The 15509-nt window shown below is 32.1% G+C and overlaps 2 protein-coding genes and 1 pseudogene across 4 annotated transcripts in view; 1 reads left to right on the top strand and 2 right to left on the bottom strand.

Moving 5' to 3' along the window:
• Positions 1 to 1666: 1666 nt before the first annotated feature.
• Positions 1667 to 4731, bottom strand: LOC108567617 (annotated as a pseudogene).
• A 1203-nt stretch (positions 4732 to 5934) lies between these two features.
• The window catches only part of LOC108567628 (nucleoside diphosphate kinase 7), a 57417-nt gene continuing 47842 nt past the window's right edge, over positions 5935 to 15509 (top strand). Inside the window, exon 1 of the mRNA XM_017928215.1 lies at positions 5935 to 5959. The gene's annotated coding sequence lies outside the window, so the exon portion shown is untranslated. The remainder of the gene's footprint in view (positions 5960 to 15509) is intronic.
• LOC108567629 overlaps positions 8230 to 15509 on the bottom strand; it is a 42753-nt gene continuing 35473 nt past the window's right edge. For 2 of the 3 annotated variants that reach the window (XM_017928218.1, XM_017928217.1), the window contains 4 exons: positions 14808 to 14910; positions 11913 to 12024; positions 10829 to 10972; positions 8231 to 8486 (listed from right to left, as the gene is read on the bottom strand). In XM_017928218.1, the coding sequence (XP_017783707.1) occupies positions 8435 to 8486; positions 10829 to 10972; positions 11913 to 12024; positions 14808 to 14910 (411 nt within the window). In that variant the 3' untranslated portion in view covers positions 8231 to 8434. Of the gene's footprint in view, positions 8487 to 10828; positions 10973 to 11912; positions 12025 to 14807; positions 14911 to 15509 lie in introns of all 3 variants that reach the window. The other variant, XM_017928216.1, reaches the window with a different exon arrangement.

The raw sequence follows: 15509 nt of genomic DNA, 5'->3' as shown, positions 1-15509 counted from the left end.
ACACCAATAGTTATCAAAAGTGAAGTAATACGTATCAACGAGATAATATCACAAATGGAGGTAAACATGAAAGAAAAAGAAATTCTTCCAGCAGAAAAACAGGTAAGACAGCAGCAGCTCAAAAGTGAGAAAACATATCGTGTAGTAGTAATAAAAAGAATAGTAATCACCAGATGTAGACAATTTGAACAGGATAATAGGTTTGTCTGATGCGAGAAAATTATTCGTGGACCCCTATGGACTGTGTGAACCGTCAAACATCTTACGTCAATTACAAACTTAAACGCTAATACTAATACAGTGGCGTGCAAAGTTTTTATAAAAACTTTATCACGTGCCAAATTCCATAGAATTTAATATTCATATTTATATATTTTTTTCTATTTAGATGGAGGAGAGACATTCAAGAATATATACTTTACAGACCAATACAAACAGAGAAAGTAACCGTTTGAAAAGACGGGCTTCAGAAGACCAGCAATCGAATCATAATGTGGCTTTGAAAAAGATAATCGTTCAAAGTAACCCTTCGAAAAGTGTGCAAGAAATTATGGTGGAGAAGCCTGCAATATTGTCCAAGGAGAAGGAGCAGCCCAGGAACTGCAATTTGTTTCCGGTTATTAGGGAAATCAATACTTGCAAAGTTGAACAATTCATAGTAATTGACGATGACAAATCCCAACATGATCTAATGATTGAGGCTAAGCGCATTAGAGACAATATGGAGTTCAATATGTACCCGGAGATCAAATACTCAATTCGAGATGGTTTCTTAGATTATGACCACAAATCGACGCCGAAAATGCGTTCGACCCTGATAAACTGGATGTCCGAAGTTCATCTGGATTTCAAGTTTTTACCCCTAACATTCCATCGGTCTGTGGCCTTTGTGGACAGATATTTGCAAGAAGATAAGAACATCGACCACGAGACTTTACAGTTGGTGGGCACGGCAGCTATGTATTTAGCTATGTCTAATGGTGTAAATACAAACGATGAAAGTAAAAGGATAGATGTATCTGAGTTTGTTAACATTTGCGACAATTCGTTTAGTGACACGGAAATTTACTCCATGGTAAAAAATATTGTGTCGTCACTATGGTGCATTTATTTCCTACCACTGTCTTTGGAATTTTTGAATCAATTTAATATAATAACAAAGGCAAACACACCGCAGCACACGCTAGGCGAATACTTATTGGAGCTGGCCCTTTTTGAATATGGAATTTGTCACGTGAAGCCATCACTGCAAGCGGCTGCCGCTTGCTGCCTGTCCATCAGCATTTTAAATGAATTGGAACCGGAACAAGTCTGGAGCGAAGCGCTGGTTCACTGCTCTACATACAATTATACAGACATCAAAGATACGATGGCCGAGTTGTCGGCGGCCCTCGTTAGGGCTGAGACGTCTAAACTGCAAGCGATCAGGAAGAAATTCGCCTCATCGCAGTTCTCTAAGATCAGTCTTAATTGCAAACTCAAAGGGGCTTTAGTTCAACGACTAGCCAGCCACGCCAAGATACTGAAAATTTAAATTTATTTATATTATCCCACATGAATATTACGTCATTTTCAAATCGTACTTGACTGGGCACTTCCAGGTCAAACACAATGACGAAATGACTACTATACGACCGATCAGCTCTGGAGTCCCTCAGGGAAGCGTTTACTGAGAAGGTTGAATCTGATGCTTTAATAATAAATTATCAACATTTGGCGTCAATTTTGTAAGTTTAATCTTAAATCTCCTCGGCTAATGATGTCCAGTCTGTTTCCTTATTTCGTTAGGAGATTGGTAACTTTCCACTAGGTATGACGATCTAAAGGAAATTAAAAATTTCTTCATTCCATAATACGGGATAAGTAATGGAATGGGTATGTTGTTTTGCAGCCAGAATTGCTGATATCCGTTTTTAAACTGAACCTTAAGTTCTTCGTTTGTACTTAGTTCAGTCAGTTCCTCTTGTATTATGACATTCGTTTCTTCTATGTCACCATATGGGTTAATTATCCACGGTGGTATTACCATAGTCAAAACATCCACAAACCTAGTTTCAAAATCTGAATAGAGGGCATTTAAATGTTGAACATAGGTTGAAACGTCGTCTTCCTTGTCTGTGACAAATTGGGGAACTGGGAAAATTCGCCCCGTCCAATATTTTGCTTCATTAGTTTAACTCTGGCAAGAAACTGTCGCCTTGTAACTGCAATTGAACCATATTAAATTTTGTAAACAAATCTGTTAAATAGACGATATCTGTTTTCCACTTCATTAAATTGTCTTTTAAAATTTTATCTTTAGTATCCAGAAATTCTAAAATAGTCTCAAAAAATGCAAAAAATCTTGTCAAACATAAGCATTTCGACAGCCAGCGTACTTCAGTGTGAAGGTGTAATTGATGAAAGTGTTTGTCATTTTCTTCACACAACAACTTATTTATTGAGCCGCATAAGCATAGCACATACATAAAATAATTAAAATATAAAAGTGTAAAAAATATAAAAAAAATAACAGAACTTAATAAAATATAATAAAATAAAATATATGGAATAATAATTAATACCGATAATAATGATGAAATAGAGTAGAAAAAATAAAATATAAATAAAATGCCACATAATAATTACATCCCTTATGATGTAATGCTGGCGGTACATTTGCGCTTGTATTGCACGTCGTGATCCAGTTTCTCAAGGCGTTTGGCCTTCAGCATTCGGCACACCACCTCTGCAATTTCGATGATATTGTGGTGCTCACTCCAGCCCGCTAATATGACGTCACCTACAAGCCCCATTCCAGCCCGCAGCTGGTATTCCGGGAAGGTCTGATAGGGGCTCTACCTGGTTAGGGTATATAAGCGACAACCCGCTCTCTTTTCTCTTTACTTTCTAATTTCCTGTCGCTTCCGCTACTCTTGTGTCTTAATAACATGTAAGTTTCTCTGTATTATCTCGTGTGTATTCTCTGTATTGGCCCTTGTTCCTCAGACCCATTATACTGTAAGAAACTTTTGTAATATATGTATCCTGTGTATCACACACATATTGTAACTAGCCATGAATTATACTCCAATAAACATATACTACGGGCATCTTTAAAGTGGTGACCCCAACGTAATCGAATTCGAAAACAAAATGGAGAACGCTTAAGTAGTAACAACCTTTTACGACATGGCAACACACCGTCCACAAGATTTTCGACAATATCAACATCGACAAACTGGATCAACAAGCGATAAGACGAGTAGCACGGTACGACTCCATATGGATCATACCCTGCTCTTGAGGAGAACTCCATCACGGCATTACGACTTGCCGATGTAACTGTCTATCAGCAGCGAATCCCCTGGACAACTGGAAGACAACAACCTTCTCCGCCTCAACCGTACCAATGTAGAACTCCAATACGGCATTAAGACGTGCCGATGTGACTGTCCAGCAGCGGCGAATCCCCTGGACATCCTTCTAGATATGGCTCACTCTGTGCACCGAAATCAAGCGTTTCACCCTTACCATTCGACAAGCTAGGCATCATCCGGAGTTCAATTCGACGACGCTTCCGAATGCATTCGCTCCACGGATCAAATCACTAGCTATGACGTCACCTACAAGCCCGGTACGGTGCGCCCCACTCCAGCCCGCAGCTGGTATTCCGGGAAGGTCTGATAAGGGATCTACCTGGTTAGGGTATATAAGCGACAACATTTCTGTACCCGCTCTTTTTTCTCTTTTCTCTTTACTCTCTTATTTCCTGTCTTCGCTTCCGCTACTCCTGTGTCTTAATAACATGTAAGTTTCTCTGTATTATCTCGTGTGTATTCTCTGTATTGGCCCTTGGGCCTCGGACCCATTATACTGTAAGAAACTTTTGTAACATATGTATCCATCCTGTGTATCACACACATATTGTAACTAGCCATGAATTATACTCCAATAAACATATACTACGAGCATCTCTAAAATATCTTCATCTCTCTGTGGCCATGGTAAGCCTTGTAGAGTCATTCCTCTCTGCGCTGCTTCTCCAGGTGGTGTGCAAAGGGCAGCGGAACCAGCAATGCTGGACTGTGTCTTCGCTTTCGGTAGTGTCCGAATTTGCCATGCCCCGCGTGATCAGTTGTACCGCCTGGTGAGCTGCTCCACCTTCTCTTCGCCAAGTTTCGGCAGAGTCCCGAGATATTAGCGACTTGAGGGTTCCCATGGAGTACTTGGCGTAGTTAGTGGTAGGAAGACTGGTCGCTTGCGTGTCGGATTCATCTGCGCCAGATGTAGATCTAGCCAGTTGGTCTGCCCTCTCGTTACCTTCATTCCCGACATGCGCTTTTATCCAGTGAAATGCTAACTGGAAATTCTTTTAATGATATCAGATGCAGGTTTGTGTAAAACACTTTTTAAAACCTCTTAACTTCTCTCCGATCTCCGATAGTATGCGATTTTCCGGATTTTGCTATAAGTAGCGAGATATTGTAAGACGCCCGCAAACCATCATCGTTTCTTTCTGACGTCGAAGCGAACATTCTGTCCAGCGTGGGTTTCTTCTGAGTGTTTATCTTTGAGTGTTTGAAAGTATTTCAAATCTTCTTTATCTGTTTTATGAGGGTGACATCTTCTCAGATGATCCTGCAGCTCAGATGGTTTCATAGCGTCATTGCCCAAAACTTTGTTAAAAGGCAAATAATCAACACTGTACTGTCTACATTTCTTTTTAGATTCGGACATGGCATCAGTCATCTGTGGCCGAAATTAATCTATTTAAATAAGACATAAAGTCCAGCAGCTGTATATTAAAAAATCAAAGTCATATTTAAATCGTATGGTCTTAGATTTTATGGCAGGCATAGGCGTACAGCCATTATAAATGAATATGAGAAGGGGAATGTTATGAATGTTACTTAAAGTTTTCATATGATGGAACTTTAAGGAAATTTGAAAGTAACATGACAAAAAAATGTTAAAATAAAATATTATATATTCGACTGTCATGTGTAAAAATTCACTGGTTCCACTTTAGCAATAAACAAAATTTTAATTTTAATATAGAGAAGTATGTAGAAGTATGTTTGAATATTAAACTACTAATAACTGAAGTCATGATTGGCGTAATTTATTTATCTTTGCTACTAGCTACGAGTATAAAACTAAAATTTAATAAAAATAATGTACTTACTTTTCTCAAACAACTGAGAATAACACTGATTCGCTATAATTTGTGTGATAAACTACTAGTTTATATTTTCTTAGCACTTTCCTTTTCATAATTCAGGAAACGAATAAACGTATTTGTCTCACATTCGCATTTGTGAGTGAAGCATTTAATTTTCATAACAATAAGAACAAAAAAAAATCAGTGTGGTTACTTTATTCGTGTGTGAATGGTGTGTTCGCGAGGAGTGGTTTAAAGTTCTAAGTTTAAAGTTCAAAATGTATTGCGACCACTGACGTAGACCCCTGGTTGTCATAGACCCCTGGAGGTCGATATAGACCACTTTGGGAATCACTGGTCTACACGTTCTGCGGATTTTGTAAATTAAATAAGAACCTTTTCAAAAACCTTACAACTAATTTCAGTTTTCAACTTTTCTTTTAATCAAATTATTAAAATAATTAATTTTTATATTTTAAATATAAACATAAATTTCCTCTAAAAACCGACAAACCCTACCAGTACGCCATATTTTGCTCCACAAATATCAATGTTTTTAAATATTTGGTATAATTTTTTCTAGATAATTTCTTAATATTCAACATATATAATACTGTTATTACGCCCGAATAATCTATAAAGATGTTATTACGCCCAGATTCAATGGTTGTAGGGAAATTGTAGACAAAAGTGTTTAACAAACCAATCAGTAAATGAGTCCTTGTAAAACAATGGTTTTTCATATGCTTTTTATATTACAGGTAAATAGGATTTTAAATTGCGAATCAAAGCTTCTTTATGGTAATGTGAACCGAGGTAAGACTGTATACAATAATTTACATAACAATGACTAATAAATATAAATTTAACTCAATTACTAAATATAAATATACAAAAATTTGTTAAAATTAGGATCATATATATCACAAATCATATTTTAGTGATCATTTATTTAAAAAATCTTATAGTTTTCTTTATTAAAACATTGAAAATATAAAGTTCTAATTAATTTAAGCTATGCAACAATAATGGAATAGAGTAATCATTTTCTGTTACATATAGCATTTAATTTAAGAAATGTTGATTAGTAATAGTTTTAATTGGTAATTTTGTTTGGTAATAAAATTATTTATACTAACTTTATTGGTTCCGCCAATATCTCTGTTTGAAACCAGACTAATTGAGGAATTAAATACCTACAAAAAACTAAACAAAACAAGACTTCATTGTGTGAAGGAAAAAAATCTGATCATTTATGTATAAAAATTAATTTTGTTTACTAATTTTTTAGAATTTATTTTTATTTTGCTCAATTAAAGTTTAGTTGTGAAATTTGAAACCGGACTATAGAAAATCCGTATTGTGCGAGGTATTATTGTAGTTTGCTTTTTTTTGCAGTTTTATAATCAATTTTGTAATTGAAAGAACATTAACTAATCACTTTGTATTTATAAAACCGAACGCAGTCTGCCACTTTCTCTTATTATTCCTGTGCCTTTGAGAGGGATCCCAAATAAACATAATTGAAATATATTTCAATTTGTCGCACGTATTTCAAACCCTAATTGATTCTGGCGTTAAGTAGTTCTATTACGAACTACCCATTCCTCCGTTCTCTGCCTTTTTGATTGCTATCTACATCACGTCTGATCGCCGAATGTAATCATCTTATTTCAATTAAGCCCAATTTGCCTCAACATTTTTTTCCATTCCCTTTTCGACGCGTTTGCATAAAATGAAGGAGTTCCTTCTTCAATTTCATATTCTTTTTCGCGTGAAAAATACCATCGAACTGTGTTCGAATTTTGCCCGCAGTAATATTGTTAAGTATATATATTTATAATCAGCAAATTTTCCGGTGCATTTTCCTGTGGCAGAAAATTCCCTCTGCGTCACCTTTCGGCGTAGGTTAATTTTTCCGCCGCGTTTCACCTTTTCATCAGCGCTAACTACCTGATTAAAAAGTAATTATATTTCGCACCAAACTTTCTGCTGGGTAATTTCATTTCCACTTCTGCTATTTCGCCTTGCAATCAATTCAAAATTAAAAAACAGACATAATCTTCTTTTTTTTTTCATATATTCTTCTTTCCAAATAATACTTCCTGCTGTCGTGAAAGAGGGAAATCTAATTTTTTATAATATGATTTCAAAACAACAACAACCATGTTATATTTTGAAATTTTATATAACCAGGACACATTGTTTTCTACATTTTTTCTGAAAATAAGAAGGCCCTATCTTAAGCAGAAAATTTGAATTAGTCGCTTTTCTATGATTTTAAATTTCAGGATAATTTTCTGAATGTTTACTAATAATAAATAGTAAATGATATAATTAAAAATTCATACAAAAACCGACTTAAAAAACGGTTTTTAAATTTCAACTTGTCTATAAAACCAATTTAAACCGGTTTTTCGAATTTTTCCCAAAAATAGAGATATAATGATTTTTATAACTTATTTTCTTTTTATTTATACAAAATTTAAAATAATAACAAAATATAATCTAACGAGACAAAACTTCTATATTATTACATAAAACTATAACAGAATCATTTATAATTAGAGAATATGATTTTAAAAAGGAATGTCTATAAATCTATTGCTCAAATAGGTCCTTGTTTTAGATAGAAAATATAAAGAAATAGACAATATTCTCTCGTTTTCTAAAAACGTCGCATTTATTACAAGTACCAGACTTTTTTTTCCTTCTTGCAAAATTTCTTCCTAATGAAGAACTGGGCGCTTTTGGCGAAGAGTAGTTGAGTATTTGTATTTTGTGTCATTTTATTGGTTCTACACGGCGCGTTCCATGGAATATACTAGTTTTTTAGTTGATTTTTTTATAAATTTCCGGTTTTCCAAAACCGATAAATCCTACTTTAAACCATTGCGTTTAAACAAAAATCATTCACATTTCATAGCGCTTTTCAATTTTAAGCTTTTGAGTTGTTAGACAACAAAAATATTATTTTAAAAATGGTAATGATGAATAAGTTGTTAAGGAAAGGTAGACAAATTATATACAGAAAATAATTTGCATTATTACATTATTTATTTGCTTTAATTGCACATTGATTTACATGAATTGAAGTTATAGTAGTTATAGATAGATATATTTAATTCAAAAAACAAAGTTATTAAGGCGAGACGAAATTTCCAGCCTAGAATTTTGTCTCGCCTCGAGTGGAAGGAACGACATTCAATATATAATAGGGTTCATTTTATTCGGATATAATTAGATTTCAAAACTAAATTAAATTAACTAGGTGCATCTTCCTTGTCCATCTTAAATCGAGGTTGTCATAATACCGTTGCCTTGAGCGGAATCCTTGCGGTAGCTGTAAACAAAAAGAGAAAAATATTTATTCTTAATGCATTGATAATTTACTGTGTGTTTACGCATTCAATATACGTAATTATAATATTACTTTTCTAAAAATAAATGTAAACATAAATATTATATATTAAAACTTCCATTTTAAAAAAAGCAGCGTAGTATGGCTTCCAGAATTAAAATGCATCCAACCAATCATAACCCTAAGAAACCTTACAATAAAGTAATTATAATTACTGCTAGAACATATAAAGGAATGCGCCATTCGTACAAATATTATAGCGAGGAAAATATGTATTTGAAATCAAGCTATAAATCGCATATAAACAAACAAAACATTAAAAGTATTTATAAAATCGTTTGATATAAAATGTATAAAATAAACATATTACGAGATAAAGTATATTTTCATTAATATCATACGCTGTCGTAAGTTCCATGTATGTTATTTTATAATATGAATCTCAAATATTAGTGTTTTTAACCCAAAACATACTGCTGACCGAAAATTATCCATTTTTTTTACACGAATCTTTTTTTTTCTTTCGAGATTGATAAAAAATCATTGTATATAATTACATTTTTTTGTGCTTAACTATACAAATTATATAAATTCAAAGTTAAAATATCAAAATCTATAGAAGAAATTTCAAGAATGAATCGAAAAGATAGAAATATTAATATGATTTTATGTTATCATTCAGTATATCTTCTAAGAACTTGATGTGTATATTAGTTATCAATTTTTGAATGTTTATATTATTTAAAGTTATGTGTTTTTCATAAAAATGATTTGTACTAAAATATATTTTTATAAATTTATAAAATAGTACGTATTTTTATCGCCAAAATCCAAAGGACGGCAGTGGTTAATGTATTGATCATATATGTTGTTGGGCTTCCTTTACATATAAACCGAACTAGTAAAATCCACTAGGGTCGAAACAGAAACAGTCTTGTTTTCTGCAGCGTCAATATTTACTAAAATTCACTCTTGCCGAGTCTGATCGGTTAAATTAAGAATTGAGTATAGTTTTTTTTAGTAAATTAAAGATGCTACGTTGTATAGTATTTGTTTGACAGACATCAACAGTGAACGCTGAATTTATAAACTTGGAAAAATCTTCATCGTTTTCATTTAGAAGGTCTCAGTCTAATCAATAACAATGCCAAGGTAGATCTACCCTAGGGGAGTCTGCTCATTTGTTTACAACAAAAAAATATTTGGTGGCAGAGTTTGAAATGCACGAGGTTGTACGAGCTGCCAAGTTGAACATCGCAGTGGTCGAAGAAAGGAGTTAAACTATAAATGGTGAAGAAAATCCACAAAATAGTGGTCCACATGCAGTACGCCAGCTAGCAGACATGACATTTCAAAAAGTGTTCTTCATCGCATATTTACTGAAAATTTGGAGATGGGTAAGATGGGTGCCGCGTTTTTTCATAATCAAGACAATGCACCAGTTCACACATCCATTATTAGTATGGCCAGATTTAGCCCCCTCGGATTATTTTCTTTTTCCAAACTTAAAAATGGCTTGATGGCAAAAGATTTGCCAGTAATGAAGAGGTGGAGTCTGCGGTTGCTGGCTATGTTGTAGAGCTCGACGGTTCTCACTATAAACAAGATATCGAAGCTATTGAACATCGTTGGAAAAGTATATCGAGCTAAAAGAATACTATGTTGTGATATACAAATATTTTTTCCATTTTTTTGTGTTTTCTTTGGTACGTCGCTTACTTCTGGAACTACCCTCTCACCTGATGTCAGATAATCAAATACACCTTTATGTGCTATAATTTTATTTTAGAAATTATAAAAATATATAGCTATTATATGTTTTTTTACTACATTCAACCTGTGTAAAGATTTCCTCAATGTTAATCTGTATGATTCTATTGCTGTCAAATGATGAAGCTATTTTTAAAATATACATGTAGAGATCGTAACTCTAAATGGATTTACCGTGCTGCGTAAAAAACGCGCGAGTTAATCTTCACTGTGTGTGCAGCTTCTTTTTTTCAACACGCACTTTTGTCGACCTGTTCAATTTCATCGCAAACTTGTTTTCCGTGTATTCAAATATTTATGTTCCCAGCAGGCTCCTGTATGTTTCACACATAATCTGCTTATGATAATGTCGAACACCCACTATCAACGCGAATGTGCGAACTTTAACCGAGAGAAAATACAGACAAGAAATATAGGCAGGTAAAGGACAGATGTCGGAAGTCGAAGATTACAAATTGAGTTTCGATCGATGACGTCTTGGAGTTAATTGAGATTTTAGTAATTTGGAAATTTGATTGCCGATCTAATTGACATGCATATGAGTTACTACTTGCCTCTGGATGCAACGGTATATGTTGGATATGCCGCTGTAAGTACATTTCAAATCCTCGTCGGAGCCGCAGATCGGTGGAACGGGGAAGACCAGAGCCGCCTGCGCCGCATTCGAAATCATCTCTCCTCCAGATCTCTTCCCGTACCTGCGAGACAGAGGACAATAACTAAGGCATTAATTTTGTCGTATGTTCCATACCGGAATATACTGGGACTGAGGTATCATTAAAACTGCATATTGTCTGGAATTAACGAGGACTTTTCGGACTAAATTATCCGGAATAGTACTCTTCTGCACATCAACACTTTTGATATACACATTTACTACATATATCTAAGATTATATTTAATAAAAGTTTCATATCTAATATTTCTTGTCTTACAATTTAATACAAAAAATTAAATTAAACTTTTACTATTTTTACACCATAGTTTAGTTCTTTAGTATAAAACAAAAAAGATAAACTGATTCAAAGGGCTACTGACCATAGGTCTTTCTGCTCTATTTCTAGTATACTCTCGTAGCTCTTCATTAATTAAGTTTGTTATAAGTTGTATTGGATTCATCAAGCTATATTAATTAAAATTATGACTATTATATATATGAAAACTCTGAGTGAGCACAAATATGAAATTAATTTTCTTCCAAAACGACCGTACAATTTGTTTGAAGAATTAAATGTCAATAATTTTAACTGATGTATTCAATAAATAATTGATTTCGAAAGATTTGAATAGTTTTTCAGTTGTTGAGTGACCAATGAAATAATTACACTGAATGAAAATTTAAAAAAAATCATAAAATTGAATAAATTAAACTAAATAAATTATAAAGAAAAGCAACAGTTTTATATAACGAATCACATTTTTAATGAACAATAAAAAAAAACTTATGAACTTAAACTTTTTCGCACATAAAATAATAAGAAAACAAATATTCCATATAATAGCGTCATTCTCATTCTTCAATCTCCTCGGAATTCATGAATTATTTTTTATGGGACATAAAGTCCTTGTTTTCCGTCGTCGTCATTTGTGTTAGTTTGTTTAAGTAGAGAGAGAAAAAAAAATATGCGAAAGAATTACCTCGAAGCTAAGAAGAATTTATCGTTCCTCGGGGCGACTATAACATGCTTTCCGGCTGTTTTAGCAGCTTTATCCGCCCTGCCATATCTCATCCCCATCATAAACGGCCGATCTGTAGAAGAGAAAACAAAAATTGAACATTAAAACTTTGTTTATTAACGAATCTTTCGGATGACATTAAATCTAAATTTCGTGGCGAAAATTGCGCATGTATATCGCAACGTGCAGCATATGAAATTGCGTTGCGTCGTTGGGTTATAAATGAAATTTTATAGAAGGAAAATATTTTTCTAGCAAGGATCATATGTTGCTAAGCCAGCACTATGCTTTTCTCGTTCACTCCATCATAAATATAATTTTTCGAAACTCTTAAAAGTGTTCTCTTGTAGGTGGGTGACAGTTAGAATGCGCTGAAGTACAATGTCCAAAAGACTATTCATCAATTTGTATTGATGCTTTTATAGTGATCAATGTTATTTTTCATTTTAATTCGAGTAATTGTAAGAGAATAGTAAAATAGTTTATAACTGATGTAATTTGTCCCAACTATATTAAAAACTTGTAAATTGATGCTTTTATAATTAATGTTACAATTTTTATTGTGAAAATATTATATTTTACAAGAAAATATAGAAAATGTAATTGGAAAATTTACATGGAAAATGTATGAGTAAAAATTGTATAAATGCTTTTATATATTAATATTTATTTTTTGTTCAAGGTTTATCGAGAAAGTATGAAAAAATGGAATAGTATAGATTATTTTGTATGGAAATATAGAAAAAGTAAATTAAATACTTGAGATATTGCATGGACAATGTACTAAATGGTAAAAAGGATCAGAAGTAAAATACAAAGGAAATGAAACACTTGAAGAGGGTAGACGTTGTGATAAGGATGGACGGAGTGCGAAGATAACAGACACGTCAAGCTCTAGAGACAAAAGAAAAATATCAATTAGGAAGATGTAGGACGACCTTTAAGCCTTCACAGTCGAAAAAAAGAAAATAAATACTGATAAATACATAAATACATCTAATGTAAATATTACTATGGTACCAGGTAAACTGATGTTTGCAATTGATCTAATTTGTACCAACTTAAATAAAAATAATGATAGCACTAACATTAGGGAAATTTAGACAAATGTTAGCTTAGTCAACAAGGAATTATATGACATTATGATGGAAGGACATATTTGATACCAATACAAGTCATGATTAATTAACGAATTAATTTCTTTTAATATTTATTTTAGTGCAATCTATTTATTTGCAAATAAATTCAATTATCCTTTAACTACTCGCGCCGGTGGAAAGAGTACACTAATTTTCTAAGAAATGATACTACATATATAGTTTATTTCCCCCATCTATGAAACTTAACGTAAACTATGCTCAAAGTGTTTACTAAATACCGGTGCAATATTGTGTTGACTGCAGCTCAAATGCATGTGCAGTATTGGTCTAATAGCAAACAATGCTGATACATTTACTCACGCTTATATAGACAGGACAAAGACGACAGTTCTGATTCAGAAATTATTATATTAATATGTTGCAAATAGTTATGAATCTAATAAAAAAGCATTAGTTAACATGAAAAGTTTTTTCTTGCCATAATTCATTCATTTATGCATTCCGTCTGGAACTAATACATGTGGTGTATAAAATACACCGTGCGAGTTGTACATAGAAATTTCATGCGCGAGTAATTTTTTTTTTAAATTATTTTGAATTAAGTTATATTAATTTTAATTATTTCATTCATAATACAAATGATATATGTATAATCTACAAAAATCCAATAGAATTAGATTAGTGTTTCAATCAAACTACAACAAATGAAATGACTGAAAGTTAAATTCTCTTTTGTTCACTGGCATTTACAAACGAATTTATCTTGGCCTCTTTTTTGTGCCTGTTTTTTCTACGTTAAAGACACTGTAATCCTGGTATTTTGTAGAGACGAATAAAGGGGGAGATCTGATAATTCTAATCCAAGTACAGTAAAAAAAGGAAAAAGCAAAGGTAAAACCCAACAAATTATATATTAATGGTAATAGTTCTAGATGTTCATTTATTTTTCTCTCATATTGCTAAGAAATATAGATATTTGGCTTGTTTTTAATCTTTTATTAAGATATTTATATGAAGAAATCAATATGAGTATAGTATAATATATTTATTTGATTATATTTTTTTTTATCTTGAATTATTTCCTTATACATATTAGATATTATAAATATAAAAAAATATGTGATCACTTGTGATAAGACAATAATATAAGGGCTTTTGCATTTACAATAGATTGAATATTTACAACCCAAAACTAATTATATAAATGATTTAAACAATATTTAAATGAAAGTTCATCTGAATTTTTAGGAACAAGAAACATTTGTGAATAAATAAAAATTACGTGCATAAAAGATATTAACAAATTTTAAAAACTATTCTGGTAAATCTACTAAATATAGTACGAAAGCTTCTATAGTATTAACTAAGGACTTAAAAAATGAAAGATGTCTTAGAATGAGAAAATTAGTTCAAATGACCAAATAGAGACTTATACAAGATGTATGATTACAGATGTATGCGGTTTCGTTGTTATTTATTAATAATAACATTTATTGCAATAATAAAAATTCAATACAATAATAATTATAAAATAAAAAGTCAACGATTTTATAAATTGCATGTATATAAATGTTTTTTAATGAAGAAATAGTAACAAAACAATAATTTTGTTAATGGAGTTTAACTTTCTGTATAAGATTGAAATTCTTTACTCTACAAAGAATTTGCCTAAAATTTTCAATAATAATAAAAAAACAAAATCTTGCGAAATTTTATTGATAATAAAAATGACCTTACGTAATAGTTGTGTACTCACCGTTTGCTCGTTTATCGTTGTGATAGTATCCCTTTGTAGCTGTCACAGCAATTAGAGCTGTTAGAAAATAAGCAGCCAATATGATGATCTTCTGAGCATTCATCTGAAACACAATACATATAAGTTTATATGTATTTTAATTAAAACATTTGAAATGGTTTAAATTTCAAAACAAATTTAATTATAATTTTACAAAATAAAAATACATTCTCAAAAATTAATACAAAAAAAAACGTTTGTAAAGGTAAGTCTTTTTTCCGCGATTTAAAAGTCCTAAGCGAGCTATTGATGTATTTCTAAATCAGTATATAGTGATATTTTCATCTTTTGTAAATATAATATAGATTTATTTTATTTTATATGGTAATAATTTCATTCAGAATCTGTTTAATCAATGTGAACAATGAGTAAATTTATTCGCGGTTGACATTAAATGTATAAGCTTTACTGGTGGATAGTTACCATTATGATGATTTTGAACATTAATAAATATTTAAATCTATAAACTAAATCTAGTAGTTTGCAACGCTTCAGGTTGTTTATTGTTTCACTGTTCTCGAATAGGCCAATAGTCTATATTAGTATGTGACTCTTGTCTCTCTTGGTATCTACTACTAAATGTTGGTATTGTATCCTCGACCGATTGGAACCTTTGTATAATTTGTATGTTCGATTTACTGGCTTTATCCCACAATTGGATAC

Source organism: Nicrophorus vespilloides, unplaced genomic scaffold, assembly GCF_001412225.1.
Source record: "Nicrophorus vespilloides isolate i.1.1-1 unplaced genomic scaffold, Nicve_v1.0, whole genome shotgun sequence".
In the NCBI taxonomy this organism is placed as follows: domain Eukaryota; kingdom Metazoa; phylum Arthropoda; class Insecta; order Coleoptera; family Silphidae; genus Nicrophorus; species Nicrophorus vespilloides.
The sequence above is the reverse complement of the archived record's forward strand: the minus strand, read 5'-3'. Positions and strand labels throughout refer to the sequence as shown.